Raw genomic sequence first — 22,571 nt, 5'->3', positions numbered from 1 at the left:
TCTCTGTCCAGGAGCATATGGAGTGGTGCTTAAGTGCAGACATAAGGTAAGACAGCATTTCTCATTTCTGTAGGTCTCACTGTCATTTGTATTTGGGTTCACATTATTATGTCTTTTTGCATTTTGAGATTTTAAAAACCGACATTAATGAAGATTCAAATGTTAATATTTGGGCAATAACACTAGAGCTGCAATGATAATAGAGTAATGGGTTGATTGAAAGAAAATTTATAGGTAACTATATTAAGGTGTTTCATAAACTAACCAATTAATAGAAAAAAATATTCTGCAGAATAATCAAGATTAAAAAATTGTTGCCACCATTATTGAAGCAAACCTTTTTTTCTTTTAATGAGTCACATCTTGAAATACTTCAGTGTTTAAAAAATTTTTGAATACAAACTGTGAAATACTCTCTACAACCCCCTAAAGCTGGGGTGGGGAACCTCCGACCTCCGAGCCGCGTACGGCCCACGAAACCATTTGATCCGGCCCGCTAAACAATTCTAAAAATAAACATATAAACTTATAAACTCAGGGAAAAAATGTGACAGCAATTACTTTTCTGAGACAACTCTGACGGCTTTGCGTGTCCGAGTCAGGTTCAGGGTCAGTGAACACAACACGTGAGGTTACGTGCCATCGCGCGATAACTTTGGGGATTGATTGGCAAGTGACGTGTCATGGCGAGTACCAAGAAAAGGAAAGTGGACGCGTTTTTCAGGAAAAATGGACAAACGATTATTTCATTGTCGAAGTAAAAGGCAAACTTTGGCTAGTTTGTGGCGCCGGAAAACATGAAAAAAGGCCAGTCTCGAGCGCCGTTACAGCTTGAAATATGCTAAACTGGACGAGTTGAAAGGATAAATGCGTTTTGATAAAATGATAAAATCTTCGTCGGAGTTGGGGTGCCCAACAATCAGCTTTCAAGAGACTGACAGATAAAATGTTTGGAGGACAAGTTTTGTGGTGAGTAAATTAGTAGCTAAGAAGCTCAAACCTTGTGAAGGAGTGTTATTTACTTGTATTAATGGAGAAACCGTGATAACTGGTTTTCCATACTATCAAAATCTATAATTTTGCATCATATGTGTTCATAAATTCAGTATGCACCTCGGAGGACTTAATAAAAATTGCAATGACCCTTGATAGGAAAAAGGTTGCCCACACCTGCCCTAAAGTCACCAGTTGCACATGGTGTGCAAACATCAGTCACGTGGCACTGACCTGCTCTCTCACGTGCTCTCTATAGTATGTCACATTGTATGCATGAATCTGAAAGGCTGGTATATAATGTGAGTTCGGCTGGTGGCTCTTAAAAAGTCTTTAAATTCATGCCATTTTGTGCTTGGTATGCATGAAAGCGAGGCCTGCTGGTGTGACTCATCCAGCAGTGCCTACCATACGTGACTGAATGGTTCCCAGTTCATGTGTTGCTGTTGTTATTTTTTTTTTAGTTTATCAACCTGTGGTGTCCTGAGTTGCAAATGCTAAAGTTGGTATGTGTCTTTTAAAAAATGTAACTCTGAAAAAAGCTTTTGAAAAGGCTGGTAATCACCAAAAGCCAAAAAAAGCCAAATTCGGGTCAGAGTAAGAAAACCGGCTGAGTCAAATACGAGTCAAAGTTAAAGATAATGAATACAGACTGTAGGGCTGAATGATTAATCAAATTCAGATCAACACTACAATATAATAGAAAGCAATTTTCAAATAGCAAAAGCTGCTTTTTTTAATGCTACACGATCTAACCAATCAGAGGGTCGGAAACACCTGGCCTCGTGTGCTTCATTTGCATACACGCCACCCTACGCTGCACATGACCAACACATTTTCACTACCAACTCGTCAAATAACGACCCTTGGTAGGAGGCCCTACATGTTGAATTGCGACTCTCGAAGTATCTCTCTAGCATCACCTTTGCATGCTAAGGGGCAACATGTCAGTTTTCACTTAAAAAAATGCACTTTTGAAGGTGAGATTAGACTTTTCAAAATAAATTTACAATTTAGGTTTACTTCATTTTAGGTTTAGAAAAAAAAAAGAATGGTTTGGACCAAAATAAGTATTATTGTAACATTATGTGAAGTCATGGGACATACAATGCTACTTTCCATAAATAAGTCAACTTTTACTTTTAGTTTCGTCACTGTTGTCTCTCCCCTCCAAACTCTCCTCATATCAGCAGCAACTACATAGAGATGAAACATCAAGAAGTAATTAAAGCAAATAAATGAATCTTTCCCTCCTAAAGCTCTTCACTTCAGATGTGACTGCATGGAAACTTGATACTCAGAAATACAGGGGGCTTCCCATGTAGGTTTAATCAGCATTATGTGACCTCATTTGGTGAGGACTCAAATTCAACAGATGTTCATTTGTATGTAAAAATCCATCACTCCAGCTTTAAATCCATCAACATTGTCATGAATGAAACACAAAATGGATGTCCCAGCTTGATCAGACAGGAATGGGGTTAATGGCAGATTACTGCAACTATTATTAGCACCTGCATTCAAGGCTTCATTAATAAAGTAATGTTGAGTTTAATCTGAATTAAAGAAGCTGTTACTGCAAAGGTGACCCCTATAGAGTCAGTCACACTACCTGTAAAAACTCATCTGTGTGCAGAATGCAACATGTTCTGCTTTGACTGCACAGAATTACATATTTTTTGGTCTAATTTTGTATCATTCCTTTTGTCAGCGCATTTATGAACATAATATATTTGTGAAAAGCACCTCACTCCACACGTAGAGCTGGAGAGGACTACTGTGGGAGGAGTGACAGTCGCAGCCGAGTCAACAAGTAGAGGGAAAGACATTTTTTAAATGTTTAATGCAGCTGCCATCCTATTGTGTTTCTCAAAGAGGATTTAGCATAAGAAATAGTAGTTTTAGGTCATCATTATTGTTTATTGCACTCAGTTTTCGGTGTAAATGCAGTATGTGTTGAATTGAGTTCAAAGATGTGCTTGATAGCAAACAAATCTATGCTGCTGATGCATACATCGTATGACAGATAAAAGGGGAATTAGACTAAACTGGGCTGACTCATTATGAAGTACTGTAAGTGCTGGATGTCTGCCCTGTGGTCCATTTTCCCATACATGCAATTTGTGCATGTTTTTTTCATTTTAGGCCCTACATATGTCCTTCGACCAAGTTCCCTCACCGCTGTGCTTCATGAAAATTTAAAGTGAGCCATAAATTATATACATTCAGTGAAACTCTAAATATGCAAACGCTTGCATTCTGCAAACATGAACGAAATGACATGGTAAGCAGAACATGATGGTTAGAGAGGAAGCTGCCACAGAGGCAGATAAGAAAAGGACAATCCGTATTACAGAACGTGGTAAAATGCAGAAATCAACAGTTAGTGAATGTGGAACTTTGTTGTCACATTTCTCTCGCCTCATCTTCCAAAGATGTCTGTTTGTTGTGTTGGGAACATTCAAGTGTTTGTGCTCTGATTAGTCTTTGTTTAAAACTGCATTTGTGAGACAAATGTTTCTTAAGAAATACTAATTTACAAAGAAACAAATATATATATATATATATATATATATATATATATATATATATGTATATAAGAAGTGAGAAATTGTGTATTCTGTGCCTGAATGACATGTTTTAATGCTTGCATACCAAAGTCAATAAATTTGAGGTCATTTAATCAGCACTGAAACAGCAAGACCTCTATTTAATGGCGGAAAGGGACATTTTTTCCTCTTTCTTCCCTTGAGCATATCAGTTTTTCAATTCAGTTTTATTGATAAAGCCCATTATCAAAAATTACAATTTACCTCAGAGGGCTTTACAGAAGACAACATCCCTCTATCTGGAGACTCTCAAAACGACTAAGGGAAAACATAACGGGGAAAAGAAATGGTAGAAACCTCAGGAAGAGCGACTGAGGAGGGATCCCTCTTTTAGGACAGACCGTGCAATAGATGTCGTAAAAAACAATTAAATTAGAATAAAAAAGGATGTATTATTGTTGGTGCCATTGCCTCGAAGACAATCAATCACTTTACATTTTCATCAGGGTCCAGCAACTGCTACAGCTGCTTTGGTTGTTCCCCTGTCTGCCATTTCCACTACTGTGGGTTATATCTGACAACCTTGAGACCTCCAAAGTAGGGAAGACTTATTTTCTGGAGTCCTCGACTCCCCCAAAAGATTGAGTTTCAGAGACTTTGTGTCCTGCATTCTGGTGACTTTTAAAGAATATAAATAACTGGACTGCAGCAGCATTTTTATGTTGAATAAATCATTTTTATGTTACATTTAATTTGGTTTAGTTTTTGGCCCATGACCCTTGTAATCCAGCAGAGTACCAGTAGGAGGGAGGGAGAGCGGGCTGTAGGCTTGGCCTGAGTCAGGGACCTACAGCTGGCTGTCCTCCCTTGTCAACACACCCCTGGGTCTTGGATGCCTAAGCTGGGCAGAACAGGAGGCTCACGGTCTCTGAAAGACAGATGGGTACCCTGCCATTGGGCAGGAGGGCAAGCTGGGTCCCCCAACCCCAGAGGCACCCCTCAATCCCTGCTAGAGTGTCCTGTTGGTGTTATGCACAGTTCACGTGGTCAGCATGGACAAAAGGTGTCCACCAGCAGCCACGCCCAACTCATGTGGGCCTGATGGGTGCCCCTCTCCGGCTCCAGAGGATTGGAGAAGGAGGGAGAGATCGGGAAAAGACAGCTGGTAGGAAACGGTGCACTTTTAGAATCAGAGGGCTAATGCTCGCGGTTTAGTCCCAGAAAAAGGTTGTGATAATGAAAAGGAAAAAGGGGGCTGTAGATTTGTCAGAAATATGGGAGAAACCTGAGAGATGTTGATGCAAAACATGAGTTTCCCAGGAAAAACAGAAGAGTAGTAACCACAAAAAACTTACACTGATGCTCTTTGGAAACTAGAGATAGCTACCGGGGAAAAGAAAAGTGCTCTCCTCTTCCTGTTTTGGTTACGTGGCGTTTGACACTGTTCATTTTCCTGGTAGATCTTACCCGGTGGCTGACAGAATTGCAAAGTGAAAGCGAGGCTTACGGGGAACCAGTATGAACGCTGATGGTGTCATTACACTGTAGCCATTACATTGTGCAATCAACATTTAGTTCATTATGATTTGTTAAAGTAAAAAAATGTCTTTTTCCTTTTTAATACTTTTTCTATCTTAAACTCCTTTCCTTATTGGATAACACATTTGATACCCAGCAAATTTCCATTCAATAGAAAATTAGATACTAGCTGCCACGTTGCGGTAATACTGAATCCTTTCTGTTGCACTAAGTTACAAATAAGTGACATGTGACATGTTTCCCTCTTATATAACAGTAGTTGGCTTTTCATTTTCACATGTAGAGCCAGAGACCATGGCAATAAAAGCTTTTTAGCTTTGCTGCGAGAGAGCAGTTATTTTTACTTTTCTCAGTTGGAAGCAGGGCAAAAGAGAAAAGGGTGGCAGAGAGAGAGAGAGAGAGAGTGTGTGTGTGCGTGCGTGCGTGCGTGTGTGTGTGTGTGTGATGGAGAAGAGAAGATGCAGAGGGAGGTATTGAACATGGAGACTATGCTGATGGTAAATGGGTCACCCTGTTAGGAGTCGGCAGCGGACCTGTGTACTGTTGAAGGAAATCAAAGGCAGCCGGCTAAAACCCAGCCAGGTGACTCAGACGAGACTCTTAACTGTACTACCAAGACACAAGATGCATTATAAATTTGCGTTCCTGTATGAATTATGTATACTTTACAGTACAGTATGTGTTCGATGGAACATTTAATTAGTCGAGCGAATGTGTGCCCGCGTTTGTGTGCGATGTTCTGCCACTTTATGGAAGTGTTGTGTTAGCGTATGTGGGTGTTTGTATGTGGAGGCTTATGTGTTATCTTGAATTTGTGTGCTGGGAGTGACAATAGCACAACCTACACACTGGCCAGTGTTCCCTGGTGCCTATACATTATGTCTGTGCTGCATTGTTGTGCTGCAGGGATGTTAATTAATTACCGGTGGTTGGTCTACAGAAACTTCATCAGCGACTCTTTAATTGATTAATTGCCTTTGCAGTTTGTAGAAGCATTGCGTTTTCTTGATTTTAAAGTTTTAAATCTTTGTTAGCAGAACACTTTTTAGTTTCTATTGGTAAAACAATGTCGGCAGTTTAAAGACATCAAATTGGGCTTTAGTCACTTTTGATTGATAAAGTGATACAAATACATATGATACAGATAGTTTACTCTGCAGAGTTCTTTTACTGGTCAAGTAAAACTGCACTGTGCACACATTTGCAAAAGAAAATGCAAAAGGTTTCAAATGTAAGTCTTTCCAGCTACTACCACCAGGCCACCCTTGAAGTCAAGGCCAAAAAAACACTTATAAAAACTCCTTTATTCCAGCTGCTATAAACATCTTAGATCTTAGATTACAATATTATATTGTAATAAAAAAACGGTCTAAATTATTGTATTAGGTATTTACTCTGGGTTTTTTAGGAAAACATGCTGTATGTTACGTATTGTCTGTTTATTGTTTGTTTTGCACTGTATGTTGAGCCACGTTTAAGATGATTTTCTGTCATGACAGATAATAAAGTTTTCTGAATCTGAACTGGCTGAACTGCCCATTAAAGCCCATTAAACCATTTCCCCATCAGGCATAATAATTATGGCCTCTATCTAATAGAAATGTATTGATATGAAAACATAAGTGCAGCGACATCCCCACTTTTGCATTTACCACAGCACAGTAAAACGTTCATGGCAGATGTGAAACGTTCAAGCTTTTCTCTTCTGTGTAACGTGACAATCATCGGCTGCTTGTGTCATCAGCAGAAAATTAGCCTGAGGTTATTTTTAGGTGTGCTGACTTAACAGTGACTCAAAAGGCAAAATCAGAGGAGGTCAAAGACGCCATGCACGAGCACAAACATCATCAGCACATTGTAAGGTGCTGCCACAGAGCTGAAAAATGTCACATGTGCTGTATGTGTGTTTCTTACTCTGCCTGGTAAACACTGTCAGATCTCCCACTTTGCTGTTCAGATGTACTTCTCTTTACTGGAAGTTGTAACTTTACTCTCAGGATTAAGTGTTGCTAGAGCTGTAAATCCATGTTGTTTTATTTTGCTCGTTTCTCATGTGAACGTCTCTAAAGAGACAATGTTGAATTTAAAAATGCGTGTTCAGTTAAACAATTGTGTTTGTGTGAGCAGGAGCGCTGGCAGTGGCGTGCAGCTCCTTCACCGCGTGGCCTCTACTCGACACTGAGGCCGACTCTGTTGTCTGACCCTCCGTAAACAAAAGGACAATAGAGCAACACGAGAGTAGCAGAAGACACAGGGAGACTGGCCTGTATGCCGTAATTCTTTTCGACCGTGTCATCACCCACTCCAACCTCGGGGTCCAACATAGAGACCGAATTGACGGGTTTCCCATTTAACCCTTTGAAACCTGAATAGACATCAGTTTTCTTGTGCTGCATTCAGATGCCTATTACAAGCACACAAACCTTTGAAATGTGAGCAAATTGGTTTGATTTCTTTCAAAAATATGGGAAAACAGACAAACAGCAACTTGGAATGAAATGTCATGCCAAGTCGAAGGTGACAAAGTGAAAGGTGACTACAAAATAACGTGAAAATTAGCTAAAAATGAGAGAGAGAGAGCGAGAGAGATCAAGAAATCTTTATTTAGATTTTATTATAATTTTACATTTGAAATTAGGTTACAGGAAAAAAAAAATTTATTTTTATTTAGCACTCTTCACTGGTTATTTTCCTTTTTTTGTTCTTTTACTTTTTTGTAGTGACAAGAAAATTTAAGTCAATTTGCTTGTAACTTTCTAGCTAATTTCTTGCTTTGGGTCATTTCTTGTTAAGTTTCTTATAGCTTCCTTTCATGTTTTGAAAAGAAATCAAGACAGTTTGCTCAGTTTTTAAAGGGTTAATGAGCAGTGTGGGCAAATATGTTCCCATTTTGCAGAATACAGAAATTAATACAACTAGCCCGAAACAATAAATTTACTCTTTAGGTATGTGTGTACATCTGACAGCTTTAAACTTGATGCATGGGATTTCAGTAAGAAATTGCACCTGTTGGCAGCTAACTTTAACAAAGACTAAAATAATTAATTGTTATTGCAGGTGGTATTAGAAAAGGGGCAGATCAGAAACATAGGGGCTCCGCTCAATGTTAGAAGCATGAATTGTGTGTTCCTTGCTGTTGTCTTTTCCCTCCGTAGATCTGGCCAGGTGTGCTGCATCACCTAAGGAGGTGCACTGCACCTGGCTGAGGAGGGAGGGGCTTAAGAAGCTTTGACAGCAGCAGAGAGAAGAGAGAGGCTTCTGTTGTTTTGACTGCTGGTCTTGCTGCCTCTCTGCCCTTTTATTGTCGTTTGCATGTTTTGGTTAACAAATCCCATCATTTTAAATGTTTTAAAGGCATCTTATGGGATTATTTTGGGTCAACGGTGAAGTGTTGGGGAGTGGGGCATAACATTGGCCCACAAAATACAGACAACCCCAATCATGAGTCCTAAAACCCGGCAGTTGATTAACATTTCAGCACCTCTGGTTCCCTCGTCTCAAAGTCAGTAGGTTTTTTGAATGGGGTTTTAGTTATGATCTACACTGCAGCCAGCCACCAGGGGGTGATTGAGATGTTTTTGCTTCACTTTTGGGAAGATGTCATGCCATCCATCTTTATATACAGTCTATAATAAATATCATCAGTGTTCGGGGCCCTGAACAGACTGCTAGTTGTATGTACTCAGAGACATCACATTGAAATGTTAATTGCCATCAGTTAAAAATGAGAAGCTCCTTCCCTTTCGTTACCGTAATTTTGATAACATTTCCCTTTTTGCTGAAGCTTCTCACTGAGCTTAAACACAGTCCAGTGGGGCAATCATTAAAGCCTTAAAACCTGCTTTAAATCTTATTTTAAGTAATGGGAAGCCCTTATAGCCTCGTATAGACTGATAATTCTTTATATATTCATCTGAAACAAGTGTGTTGAAAGCATGATATCTATATAGTTGTGTTCACAGTGTTTTGCCCAGTTTCTTGATTCCAGCATGTGGCCAGTAGAAATTAATCCAATAAAACCTGGTCAAAACCTATATGAAGACTTTTGCGAGATTCCTTTTTAAAATGATAATGACCTTTGAAAAGCTGCAGCAAAATCACAAGTTTTCCGTAATACTGCTGCATGCACAATTTCACTATCAGAAACAAAATCTACACTTGTTATGTTTTCCAGTAAAACTGTCTAATGTACGTTTGGTGTCTAAGCCGTAGCCTTCCAGCTGCTGCACAGCCTTTCAAACAAAACTACTGTAAATCTCTAAATGTGCAGACACACAGGCTTATAAAATTTGTCAGGGTCAATCTTGCAAACCTGCAAAAAACTGAAGGAGACCTACTGTACGATGCATATTAACTATGCCGAGGATGAGCTGTTTTTTGTGTGCAAATGCCCTGTGGTCAAATGATTGAAATGAGAGCACGCAGCATGACTCCATGTTGGCACTGCAGGCAACTTGGGCACACATTTTTATTTTATGTTAAGAGTGGGCAGGAAACAAATTTAAATATCATTTCTCTTATTTCACCTTTAGATCTACTAATAGTTTTTGTTTTCTTACACCCAATTTTAATGTTTTATGTATCTTTTTTATCCGTCTCACTGTCTTTGTTTATCTCAATGAGTTGTTTTCTTTCGTTTTAACTCACATCCTCCTTCCCTCACAGGAAACCAATGAGCTGGTGGCCATTAAGAAGTTCAAAGACAGCGAGGGTGAGTGACGGAGCGAGGGAGTAATGAAGGAAGAAAAAAAGAGAGACAGCTGTATCATTTCTGCCTCTTTAATTTCTGCACAGAAAATGAGGAGGTCAAAGAGACGACCCTTCGGGAGCTAAAGATGCTTCGGACACTGAAGCAGGACAACATTGTGGAGCTGAAGGAGGCTTTTCGCAGGAGGGGGAAACTCTACCTTGTCTTTGAATATGTCGAGAGGGTCAGCTCATTATTTCATGCTATGCACACATTATTTCTTACATGGCAATTCTCCGCTCTGCTGTATCTAGACTCCCAAGTTTCAGGATGTCGAGGCTGCTTGGTAAAGCATAAAAAAAGCCATCACCATGGCAACATATGAACTATGCTGTTGGTGAATAATGGTATTCCCCACTGTGTTGCCAGGGTATCCAGCCAAGTGTTTATTTCATGACAGGTTTTATTTTCATACTGTATTCCGGTCGTTTTATCCTGGTGTCCCCTTTCACTCTCTGGTCGGGGTAAAAAAAAAAAAAAAAAACAATAGGAGAGAGGAATCCCCATCCAAGTATATTTATTATATTTATTTCTAAGAATACTTAATCTTTTCAGTATCCTTTATTTTAGAAATATTACTATTAGTAGAATATGTAAAAGTGCTTTTGTAGGCAATTATGTGTGAATCTGTGTGTGCAAGTGTGTTGCATGAACAGTTTTTATTCCTCTCATTATTTTATTTTAAAGAAATACTTCACCTGCAAAGTGACCATTTCTGTATCAGTTACTCACTCCATTTGTTAGTTGTTTTTTTTTTTTTTTGCATGTCTCTGTGGTGAACAGACAATCCAAAAAAGACATTTTTCATGACTTTTTCATGAATAAAAGTCATTTGGGTTTAACTACAGCAAAACTATATCAAAACTTACAGACTGTTAAACAACTCGTGCAGTATAATCCAAGTCTCATTTATTCAGTTGTATGCTCAGTACTTCCCAAACACCTGCATTTTTCCCAAAACCTTTCTATTGAAAACACTTCCAGCATGCTCAGTGCTGAGGAGTAACTAACTGCCTGTAATTAAATTACAAAATACATATAATTGTAATTAGTTACAGTTACTGAGAAAAAAAAATATAGAATTAAATAATGGGATTTCTTTATTGGCAGTGCACTGGTGCATATAACACATTTCAAATTGCAGTGCTCTTTAATTGATGTAGAACTGTTCATTTTGCAGGTGAAGTATTCATTTAAAGTACATTTTCACTAAGCTAATCAGTCACACCTGCAGCTACACATCCCAGCTCTTTATCGTGTGGTGTGCAGAACATGTTGGAGCTTTTGGAGGAACTGCCCAATGGTGCGCCGCCTGATAAAGTCCGCAGCTACATCTACCAGCTCATCAAAGCCATCAACTGGTGTCACACGAATGAGATAGTACACAGAGGTGAGGAGTTTATCTTTATTTCTTAATTAATGTCACTGCCGCAAAAATATTAATCTCACTTAGCCTTGTGTTTCAAAATCATGTTTTTCTTATGTAAAATAAGTGTTTTTATATTCTGGTTCATAAAAGTGTGTTGCCTTTTGTGTGTGTCTCTCTTTCAGATATCAAGCCGGAGAACCTCCTCATCAGCTCGGAGGATGTGCTAAAACTCTGTGACTTTGGTGAGTCTTTGGTTGTCTCTGTCTGATCTTTACAGCATATATATTGTCACGCTGAGTTGTTGAGATTTATGTGTGCAAAGCAGTAAAACCTCACTCTCCCGTGCAAGTTCTCCTTGTCAAATAAAGATAACTGCCTGTAAAATCAAGGTATTTGTTTATCAGACCAGGTCAGCTTTTACTGGTGATTTAAAAGACATTTTGCTGCATGTGCAGAGTCATAGAAATACTGTCAAATTATCTTTGATTTCTGTCATTCTATCTGTGATTTTAGTTTGGTTCCTTGAGCTTTGTGAAAAATTCGACCATTAATTTGTCACCATATAAAATGTAGGATCAATTCTGCCACTGGGAAGCAGCCAACCAGCCTCTATAAAACCCACTCTGCTGGTTGTTATCACAATTTATCTGCCAAAGCTATATTTCAATAAAGTCAGGTTAATGTCAGGCACCTGTTTTCCCTGTAAATACGAATAAATTATATTGATCAGTTGAGGTTTTTTTTATTTTATAGATTCCCAGGTGTGTATTCTACATTTGTTTGAGTCTTTGTTAAATCACACGGTCAGTTAACTTTGCATAATTGGCTAATGCAATCCTACTGAGTCAGCTGGGGTGAGATTTGTTTGTTATTCACTGTTGGAGCTGGCATTCTGTTTATTGTGATTTTTCATGCTTAAAATGGACTCTCTGTACACCAGTTATCTAAAGCGCGGTCTCAGCCCGCCTGCAGTGACATAACTAATTAGAGTCTGGTCACATGGGATCATGGCCATGTTGCCACTAAAGCTGTCCAAATAGTTTGAGTGTTGATTACTTCATTATTTCTACATTTATATTTATCCCTGAGTACTGGATGTCTGAAATATATACTGTAAGTGTCAGTGTCTATGTGATTTATTCATTTCCATGTTTCTGTGGTTCAGGTTTTGCTCGTAACCTGTCAGAGGGAACAGATGCCAACTACACCGAGTATGTGGCTACAAGGTGGTACCGCTCGCCTGAGCTGCTGCTGGGGTGAGTCTGTCTCTGTGTGTGTGTGTGTGTGTGTGTGTGTGTGTGTGTGTGTGTGTGTGTGTGTGTGTGTGCGCGTGTGCGTGTCTGTGTCTGTGTGTGTGTGTGTGTAGGGGACGACATGAGAAACGGGTAAAGAGAAAAGGACCTCATTCTGTTGCCTTTGACAAATTATTCTCAGTATTTTGTCTTGTGATAGCACTAGGTTTTGTGGCAATTGTATCAGACAGAGACACACTGATCCATCACTTTCCCTCCTGATAACATTTCCAATACCTCAGTTCAGGATATCTGTCGTTAGGGACTACCAATCCGATACCAGTGCTCTCATTTTCTCAAAATCTGTCAAACTCACTGCAAAAAAAGTCAGTAGGAAAATTTTATGTAACTTGAGGCCAAGGGTTGCTTTGGACAGTGGAGGAAGAAGTACTAAAATAGTACTCATGCAATGTAAAAATATTCTTACAGATAAAAGTCTTCTATTTAAAATCATACTCATAAAGTATTAGTATCATAAAAGAATTTCTGCTAAATTTCAGAATAATGTAAATTATTAGATTATATTTATTGATTTATTAATGTGTACATCACTTTAAAGGTAAAGTGTGTAGCATACAGGGGCATCTGTTGAAGGAAATGGTATATACTATTTAGACCATTTTGATTCTGAATAGTATATATGATTATTTTGAGGATTGTTTATATGAAAAAGTTTCATGAAGTCTAAAGGACAAAAAATAATGTGAAAGTTAAGACAGTGTTTAAAAAAGCACATAACCCATCTCTTTATACACTGTATCTCGCTAAGCTCTATAATATTGTATTTTATTAATTTAGTTTTAGTTCTTATTATTTCAGAGCTATATTATATTTAAGTGTCTTTGTTAAGTCCCACAAAACATTATGTGTTCACCTTTTTTCATCAGACCGCAGGGGAAACAGGTTGTACTCTTTCCCCAAAAAGAGGCGATGATTCACCGGCTTCAGCATTATGACATAAGCCATCGTGCACACACAGTGTACCCCCAGACCAAATCTCTGTTTCGAGGTTGTTTTTGTGTCTTATGTTGTTTTTGCTGCATTGAATGTCCATTCTAGCTCGGAGACAACTGAACGTCATCTAGCCTCACTGCTGTAGCCTGATTTAGTAAATGCCTTGGAACATTTATTGAGACAGCGTTTGAATGCCGCCCACTCAAATACTCTCTCCCTCCAACACCACCGCTCCTCTGCTTCTCTGCTGCCAGATCTCTCACCATTTCTCACCAGACTCCTCAGCTCTGCTCCCTTAGAAATGACCATCCTCTTTATCAAAAACGCAGCATCCTTGCTTTTGTTTGCACCACCACGACCACTAATAGCATCATTTTCATCACCATCATTCTCATAATCATCTCTGAATAATATTTTGTGTCTTTCTCTCTCTCTGTCCACCTCAGGGCTCCCTATGGAAAGGCGGTGGACATGTGGTCGGTGGGGTGTATCCTCGGGGAGCTGAGTGATGGACAGCCCTTGTTTCCAGGGGAAAGTGAGATAGATCAGGTCTGTGACCACACAAGTTGTCCATGATTAATTGTTTTGAGTAATTTGTCAAATAAAAATAACAGGTATTCGAGCATACTAGCTTCTTCACTGTTAGGATTTGCAGCCTGGATTTATCTCATATCTCTAGAACAGAGTTTTTTTAACTGTTGGCAAAATAAATGTTCCCTCTGTACCTGACAAAGAGGCAATTTGGGCTTGAAATATTTTTTTTAGTTTGTAACAAAATAGACATTTTCAAAGGGAGTGATTATTGGTGTTGATAGACGAAAGTCACAGTTGCAATTTTTTGGACTCAATACCTGGAGAAGACAGATGTGTTTGTCTTTTCTACAGTAATAGTTTGGATTAGACACAACAAGCAATTGGAAGAGCACACAATAGGCTCTTGGATCTGGCCAACAGCATTTGTAATTTTCTGAGATTTTATAGATTAAATAAGCCCATTAAATTTATTTATATTTATATGCAAGTTTGTCCCAGAGGCCTTAAAGGGACAGTTCACCCCCAAATCAAAAATACATTTTTGCTATTGAACAATCTAGATAGTAATGAGCTTGACTTTTATTGTTATTGGTTTGCCTTCTCTTAAATATAGTAAAACTAAATGGCACTCAGCTTTGTGTGCTTAAAGTGGTCATGATCTCTGGAAAGAGACACCGCTGTTGAGTTTTTGAAAATTTTTTTGGCACTTTGAGCACCGCAAGCCGAGTACCATCTAGTTCCATTATATTGGAGGGAAGGCAAACATCCCGACGGCTGATATCTCAAACACTCTGCAACTCACACCATAATTTAAACTGATAAAAAGCACTATAGGTAAATGGGAAATCTGTATTTTCCATTTGACGGTGAAAAGTCCCTTTAACAACTTGTACGACACAAAAAAGTCTTGTCTGCCAAACAATAATCGACTAACTGAAAAATTACCAAATGGGTGGATGTGTGCCAAATCATATTTATAAGCTGATATGTCAGTAGTTTGTTTACAGTTTGTTGTGTTGCCCCTAGGTGGATAAGAACAAAAACAGGCAATAGAGGTTTAAACAAAAGAAGGGTCAGCATGTTGACATGCAGCTCGTAGCAGCGATTGTGATCTCCTAAATGTGATTGAAACAAAAAAAAAGGTTAAAAAAATTACAGTCGGTCCAAAGGACAACACTAATATCCCTATAACACATGTCCTATTTTGGGCCCTAAAGTTGAGATTGATGGTTCATGGTTGACCTTGGAAACATCACAAGGGGTGACTTGTTGGTGAACACATGCTGCTGTCGCAATATTAACTGTGATGCTTCATTTTATTTACCTCCAGCTCTTCACCATTCAGAAGGTTTTGGGGCCACTTCCTGCAGAGCAGATGAAACTCTTCTACAACAACCCTCGCTTTCATGGAATCAGGGTAGGAAATGTTTCTCTTTTATCCTTTCTATCGTCTTCTTCTTTCTCCTCCTCCTCCTCCTCCCCCTCTCTGTTTTTACCTCCTTTCCTTTGCTCTCCAGCTCTGTCTCCTTCTCTCTCTCTCTCGTGGCAGTGTTCCCAGCACCATGACTGAGTGGATTGCTATGACTCATGAGATAGGTGGTTGGTGTTCAGTTTAGCAGCAAGAGAAAATGTCCCAGAAGGCCGAACAAGACTTTGTGTGTGTTTGTGTGTGTTTTGTAGTTTGTTTAGTGTGATCCAGCGATAGATATCTATTTTATTTGAACTGAGAGCTACATTTTTTTTGGCAGGAACATCTACTGTATGTTGGAAATCTTAATAGTAATCTTAAATGTACAGAAAAGTTCAGTTTTGACACTGGTTTGATGTGTGTTTGTATATCTGTGTGTGTTTGTGTGTGTTACTGTGTGCCAGTTTCCCTCAGTTACACATCCTCAGACTTTGGAGAGACGGTACCAGGGCATCTTGAGTGGCTTGATGTTGGATCTGATGAAGGTAAAAGTACTCTAACTTTAAATTTACATTTTTGAATTTACATGTGCATGATGTCCTATCCATCCTTAATTTATCTTTGTCTATAATTACTCTTTGCATTGATAAACGTGCACGTCTTCCCATCAGAACCTGTTGCTGCTAAACGCGACTGAGCGTTACCTGACGGAGCAGAGTTTGAATCATCCGGTCTTCCAGCCTCTGAGGCAGGCAGAGAGAGAGAGGCCTCCTCCTGCGTCTCCAAACCCGCCGCGCTCCTCCAAGAGAAAAACACACCATCATGGAGAGAACACTGTTCCCACAAGGTCATACTCCTGTCTACTTCCTGTCAAAGTTTCTACCTGAAGTCATCTAACAAAGACCTATTTTAAATTCTGCATAAGCTGGGCATGCATTGTATGATTTTAGCCTATTTTTGACCCAGTTTTTGAGCTGCACACTTCATTTTTTAGAGTTATGTGTCACTTGCTATGCAATTTCGGATCTAGGACCAATCACGACCCGATCAACTGCTTTTGGATGGCCGTTTTATTTCAGAAATTATGGTCGACTGTCATCAAGATCTTTACAATTACAATCACAATTAAAGCAGAGTTACGAGTTGATTCAACATCGAGACAGACTTGTACTGCACAAAGCCGCAATCACAGTTATACTGCAGAGATAATCAATACAACAGTCAGTATAATAGTGAGCAAAAAAGGGCAATGTAATTGCACAAGGAGATAATAAGAAAAAATTATCAATGATAATGACAAAAAGTATAAAATAAAAATAACGGCAATGTTTTGCACAAGGATAAAAGTTAAGTAAAATAATGATAATAGCAAATATTTTAAAAAAGGATAAATAAGATAAAATTGCCATATTAAAAACAAGATCAGTTAAAAAGTACCAAAGCTGGGCGGGGGGTACAATTAAAAAAAAAAAAAAAATCTTGATGCATACATGCAGCACAATTTAACAAATATTTACAAGATATGCTGCCACAATTTTTCGTAAATACACAAAAACAATGTAAGTTTAAGGTGGCACTTGATTCAATAAAACATCATAGTTTTTGTTCTGATTTTTATTTTAGAGAATAAACCAAAGAAATTTGCTGTAATGGCTCCAATCACTGCCTCTTGACACAAGCACTGTGTCCTGAGAGAGGACGTCCTATCCAAGGGTAGATTTCTGCCAATTTAAGAGCTTTTTTCGGAGAGACCGTTTGAACGGTGGAGGGATTGTTTGAATAAGAGCTGAGGGAATAATTTTAGTGCAGGTTTTTGCAAAATTCACAGAGATTAGAAGATGAGCTCTCATATAATCTAAGTGTTATCTGTCCCTCCAGGAGTCATACTAAGAGCTCGAGCCGTCGCTCCAACAGCAAAGAATGTTCCAGCCTCCCTCGCCATGGCGACCTCCATCACCTAAGCAACAAGAGTTTCCTCAATGGTAACAAACCGGCTCCGTCCAGTTTAAGTCCGACACTCCACCCCAAGGGTCAGTACATGTCCCAGACCCTCAATCGTTCTGCCTCATCCAACAAAGACCTGGCTAACAACAACCTGCCGCACCTCCTCAGTCCCAAAGAAGCCAAAGGCAAGACAGAGTTTGATTTCAGCTTGGGACCGTCCCCAAAGCTGCCTGACCAGGGACACGGGGCAAAGTACGGTCACAGCAAAACCAGCTCCTCTCGCTCTCAGCAGCAGCAGCAGCAGCAGCAGCAGCAACAGCAGGCCGGCCGCCACACCTTCCTGGAAGGTAAAACCAACACGCTGCAGTCTGGAGGAGAGAAACAACATGGCCGACACACCCACAGCATGGCGGACTCTGCCCACGGATCCATGTCCTCCTCCTCTAAGAGCTCAGCCTCCTATCTCAGCCTGTCCAAGAGCCACAGCGCGCTGAGTGATGCCAAATCTGTAGGGAACCTCAGCGATGGTCGACTCCACCCAGACGACCCAAATTCTAACACGTCTGCAGGGGTGGGACCCGGGGCCCGCTTTTTCCCTGCCAGCTGTTTAGACCTCAACACCCCCTCAGGTCCCCAGGGGCCACCTGGTAGCCCCTCTGCTCGACACAGCGATAGATCCGGGCACAGCCCTGCCTCTCGTAGCAGCGGCAATGTCCGCATGGAGAGCAGCACACTGGACTCCTCATCCAGACACAAATCCAGACATAAAGCTTTGGCACCAGGTGGGTTTGAGAGTCAAATTTGTATTCAAGAGCAACTTTCCACTGAATTATGGCCTCAAGCTACAACCAGGCTTTATTCAATGTTATCCAAGGTCTTAAAAATGATTTATATTTAATGCAAAGCAATATTAGGCTTGAGCAGCATCCAGTTTTTCATACTTTATCTACCTGACATTTCGCTGATATGCTACATGTTAGGATTTGTGTAAAAAACAACATAAAGGCGGTGCTACTTGTGATAGAAGTCACTGCAGCATGTATGACATTGTCAAGGGTTGGACGACATGTCAAAATCCACCACTACCCACCTCCCAAAGTTTTGCTGGGAGATGTGTTTAAGCAGCAAGGTTGCTCCATTCCACAAACTGCCTTAGTTTTTTTCTGTCTAAAACTTCAAAATGATCAATCAATCCTGATTAAATACAAATATATAAATGCAGTCCTTCTGAATTCAAATTTCTCTCTCTCACCAAAATAAGACCAACTTAATTGCCTTGTTAACTCATCATAAATATGTCATTTAGATTCTACAGACACAAAAAAAAAACTTGTGAAAACAATCTTGGTTAGTCTTTCCACTATTCAAACTAATAGCTTGGTTGATTAAACCCTTAATTCATCAAGTTAGATGTGAAAATATGCTGTTTCCCTGAAGTCTCTGAAAATGTCGCATCAGCATTAGTCTCACAGTTTATAGATTGAATTATTGATCAAAAAGAAATGTATATTAATCGATAATGAAAATAATCATAACTTAAAGCTGTAATGACTGATCTTGTCGCTCTTCTTCAGAGGAGGCTGGTGCTCCAGAGCTCTTAGACCCGGGAGGAGCAGGGATGCCCTCCACTCACACTCTGCCTTCCCCTCACGAGTCTTATCACTACGGTCTGGGCTACACCTCCCCCTTCTCCTCTCAACAACGGCCTCAGCGCCACTCCATGTATGTGAGGAGGGAGCGCCACCGACCACATGGGATTGAAGGTGGGATGGCGGGTCTGCCTCCACCGGGGCAGGCGATACCAACACGTGCCAGCAGCCTGCAGCTCCTCTCCCCCCAACTGCAGCACCGGACCACCCTCACCGGACACTCAGTGAGCTCATCGAGAGAGGACTGCACTGATGACATGACGAGGGTTAGTGGCAGACAGTCCTGTGAGTGTGTTGGTAGTTAAAGGAAACATTCATCCTGAAATACTGACACTAACACTGTAAAAGAGTCCATCAGGATCATTTTTTCTAGATTTCTGGGGTAAAAGACTACTTGTAGGCATTGCATGTTCTATTATAGCTACAATACTGGGCCAAAATAGTGTTATTTCTCGAAAAAATAAGAAATAAAAAAAATCACCAGCCAGCTAGTCAGGATACATATACACATAATGCTGGGTTCCTTTTGTCTTTTGTTTTACGAGTAATTAATGAACTACTAAAATTCAACATGGCTCATCCTTAATAAAAAAACACATGATGTGTGACACTGGAAACTCTGAGGTCTATAGTCATGTAATAACATAAAGTGTCCCTTTGAGAATAATTATGGTGGTTTTAGTCTGAATTCAGATTTTTTTATATAACTGTTTCAAGGCAAAAAGAAAAATAGATGAATTAAAATAAAGTAAATGGCATTTAGTATAATGTCAACCAGAATTGCATATCTGCTATTTTGGAAAGGGGCTTAAACAACATTTAGCCCTAAATGTATAGGAAATAAAAGAGTAGTCGTTGTAGAGATCTTTTGATTTTGTTGGGTTTTTTCTTTTTAATTTAGAAATAGAGGGTTAAAGCGTAGTAGATAAAGAAAAAAAAGGAAAAAAAAATTTCACTGTTTTTTTGGTGACCAGGACATAGCATGAAAGAAGACCTCATCATACCCAAGTTTTAGGCAGCCACATGGACAAGCACAGTACCTCATAGGCTACCAAGTCTAACCTGAAGAAATTAAAGAAATCAATCGCTAACCTCCCAAACTCAGTAAAACAGGAGAAAAGGGTTAACTAAATTGGCAGCATACCGCTACTAATTCTAGCAAAACAAACCAGGTTACAATAAATATTTTGCTGCCTGGGTGGCTGGATGGGAAAGGAGGAAGAGCTTGTACCTTTGTTTCCAGCTGCCGCCATGTTGGCTCCTTATGCATATCAGCCAATCACCTGCAGCAGCTAGTAGCTGTGTCCACCACTGACCGCCTTGTCCCAGACCACAATTATTTGCATATTCACACACTGAAACCTGGCACACTATATTTGCACACACTTACAGGTAGAAAACAACAGCTGCATAATAAATGTGATCACAGCCATAACGAGAGGCAATAAATATTCAGATGACAGTGTGGCCAGCAGGACGGCACTGTCAACTATTATTTATTTCCTTTATTATTGGACTTCATTTCTCTGCCAATTGCACAGTCGCCATAAGAGTCCATCATACAACGCAGCCACAAGAAGCTCTCCACCTGCAACAAAACACTTAAGCACCATGTTAATGCTGCTTACTAGGAGGACGCAGGGGAAAAAACGGGGACGTACACATAAAAATAATACATTTCCTGATATGCTTTCAAGCACACGCTCAAGATATCAAACAGTATTAGTGTCTAAGGGTGAATGTTTTCTTTAACAGGCGTATTGAAAAGGTACGTGTGTTTCCCGAACTGATGCGTGTGTGCAGGGACTGTCACTGTCTCACATTTTCACTGCCACTGCTTCATGCTGCTTTCCAGTCTGCTTTGACCTGCACCTGTCCATCTTCTCAACAGAGTGAGCAGTCACCTAAAGACATGAGCCACCCTTGTGCCCCCATCAAAGACTCTACGAGGGACAACACAGCTGCTTTTCATACACAACGCTCTAAAAACGAGGTCCGACTCCCCTGACTCCTCCCTACCTCCAGCAGAACACAGACAGTAGCTCTTCTGACCGCTGGTTTCCATAGCTTTTTCTGTCTCTACTCAGGTCAACAGCTTCACTGCACGTTGTCGCTGGTATAAATGTAACCTCACTGAAAAGCTCTAAGATTGTCCCGGTTGTCTTGTGCTGTGAGCCAGCAGAGGATGTGATAGCTAACAATAAGAACTGAAGTGAGATTAAATGACATGATCGATCACAAATATGACGATACTGAGGAACTGTGTGTGCTCCTGTGTCCATGTGTGTATTTGTGCGTTTGTGTGTCCACATGATGTGTGTATTTCTTAGGTTGGCATGTATCACGACCCTCATGTTGAGGATGGAAGCTCCTCCAAAGAGAACCGGATGATATTCACTGAGTCCATGCCCCGGAGAGTTGGCAGCTTCTACCGAGGTGAGGAGCAGGAATCACCAGCGATAAACTTTATTTTTTAGTTTGTATTATTATTATTTTTTTTATTTTTAGAATTATATATATATATATATATATGTATATTTACAAATATACAGAAAAACTCACAATTAAAAGATGCAAAGATATCAACTTCAGCTTTCATAGACAAGACTGACAAATATATTGGATTTGTTGGAAATGTGAGTACAGCAAAGAAAGAAAAATATTATGCAATAACTTTGAAAATACATGAAACATCACAGATCAATCACAGCCACAGCATATTGTCTTTACTTCTCAGTGAAATTTGCACAGATATACATGTTAAATTATGTTCTCTCCTCATTGCGTTTTCTCAGTCCCCTCCCCCAGACCAGACAACTCCTCTTTCCATGACGGTGTCGGCCAGGGTCGAGGACCAGTTGGACCGGTTGGACCTGTTGTACCCGGAGACCCCGTTGCCATGGTCAACCACTCCAAACGCCAGACGGCTTTTGACTGGTAAGAGGTTATTTTTTAAAATAAAGCAGATGTACATTCTAAACTGTGTCAAAGTAACTGAAGTTTGACTTAAAGGTCCAGTGTGTAGTAATCACGCGTATCTATTGGTAGAAAATGATATTAATAAATATATTTTCTTAAGTGTATAATCACAGAAAAAAATATACATCTGGCTCTAGAAAAGGCCATTTGTGTTTTCATACTGCCCCTCTACAAATTCAATTTTGCTAGATTTTGAAATCCTTTTTTTAAAGCTTTCGATAATGGCAAATTAATTTTGTTTAAAAAAAAAAATAGCAGTCTTTATTGTGTCAGCTTTGAAAAAAAAAAAAATTTTTGGTCACATATCTGACCCAGACACATCACAAGGCGCAGAAACAGAATGAAAAAGAGATATCAATGCACAGAACTGTAACAAGCGGCAGTTAAAATAACCGATAACTTTTTGACTGTTTGAGCGCAGCCTGGATGTTTTGAAAAGCTGTTAAGCATGGTCAGAACTGCATCACTTGAGAAGATTTTGATTGATTTGGGAAAGGTGTGATTTTGTGTGTCGCTATACTGATCCATACATTCTGCTCATCAATATTGTGCATGTGTAACTAAACAGATGAGAAGGACGCAAAATGGTTAATTCATTAGCATATTTATTATAT

General features: G+C 39.7%; 1 protein-coding gene across 6 annotated transcripts in view; it reads left to right on the top strand.

Moving 5' to 3' along the window:
- The window catches only part of cdkl5 (cyclin dependent kinase like 5), a 39,836-nt gene that overhangs the window by 7,695 nt on the left and 9,570 nt on the right, over nt 1–22,571 (top strand). For 4 of the 6 annotated variants that reach the window (XM_088075837.1, XM_042483502.2, XM_088075846.1 and 1 more), the window contains exons 3-17: nt 12–46; nt 9,747–9,792; nt 9,876–10,012; nt 11,098–11,218; nt 11,380–11,439; nt 12,363–12,453; nt 13,890–13,992; nt 15,308–15,394; nt 15,850–15,930; nt 16,057–16,232; nt 17,264–18,111; nt 18,904–19,244; nt 20,870–20,971; nt 21,309–21,414; nt 21,774–21,915. In XM_088075837.1, the coding sequence (XP_087931963.1) occupies nt 12–46; nt 9,747–9,792; nt 9,876–10,012; nt 11,098–11,218; nt 11,380–11,439; nt 12,363–12,453; nt 13,890–13,992; nt 15,308–15,394; nt 15,850–15,930; nt 16,057–16,232; nt 17,264–18,111; nt 18,904–19,244; nt 20,870–20,971; nt 21,309–21,414; nt 21,774–21,915 (2,476 nt within the window). Of the gene's footprint in view, nt 1–11; nt 47–665; nt 970–9,746; nt 9,793–9,875; nt 10,013–11,097; nt 11,219–11,379; nt 11,440–12,362; nt 12,454–13,889; nt 13,993–15,307; nt 15,395–15,849; nt 15,931–16,056; nt 16,233–17,263; nt 18,112–18,903; nt 19,245–20,869; nt 20,972–21,308; nt 21,415–21,773; nt 21,916–22,571 lie in introns of those variants that run through there. The other 2 variants (XM_042483622.2, XM_042483566.2) reach the window with 2 other exon arrangements.

The sequence above is a fragment of the Plectropomus leopardus genome, chromosome 1 (assembly GCF_026936395.1).
Source record: "Plectropomus leopardus strain MGB_pleo_1.0 chromosome 1, ASM2693639v1, whole genome shotgun sequence".
NCBI classification, from domain to species: domain Eukaryota; kingdom Metazoa; phylum Chordata; class Actinopteri; order Perciformes; family Serranidae; genus Plectropomus; species Plectropomus leopardus.
This window is presented reverse-complemented; position numbering and strand designations above follow the sequence as displayed.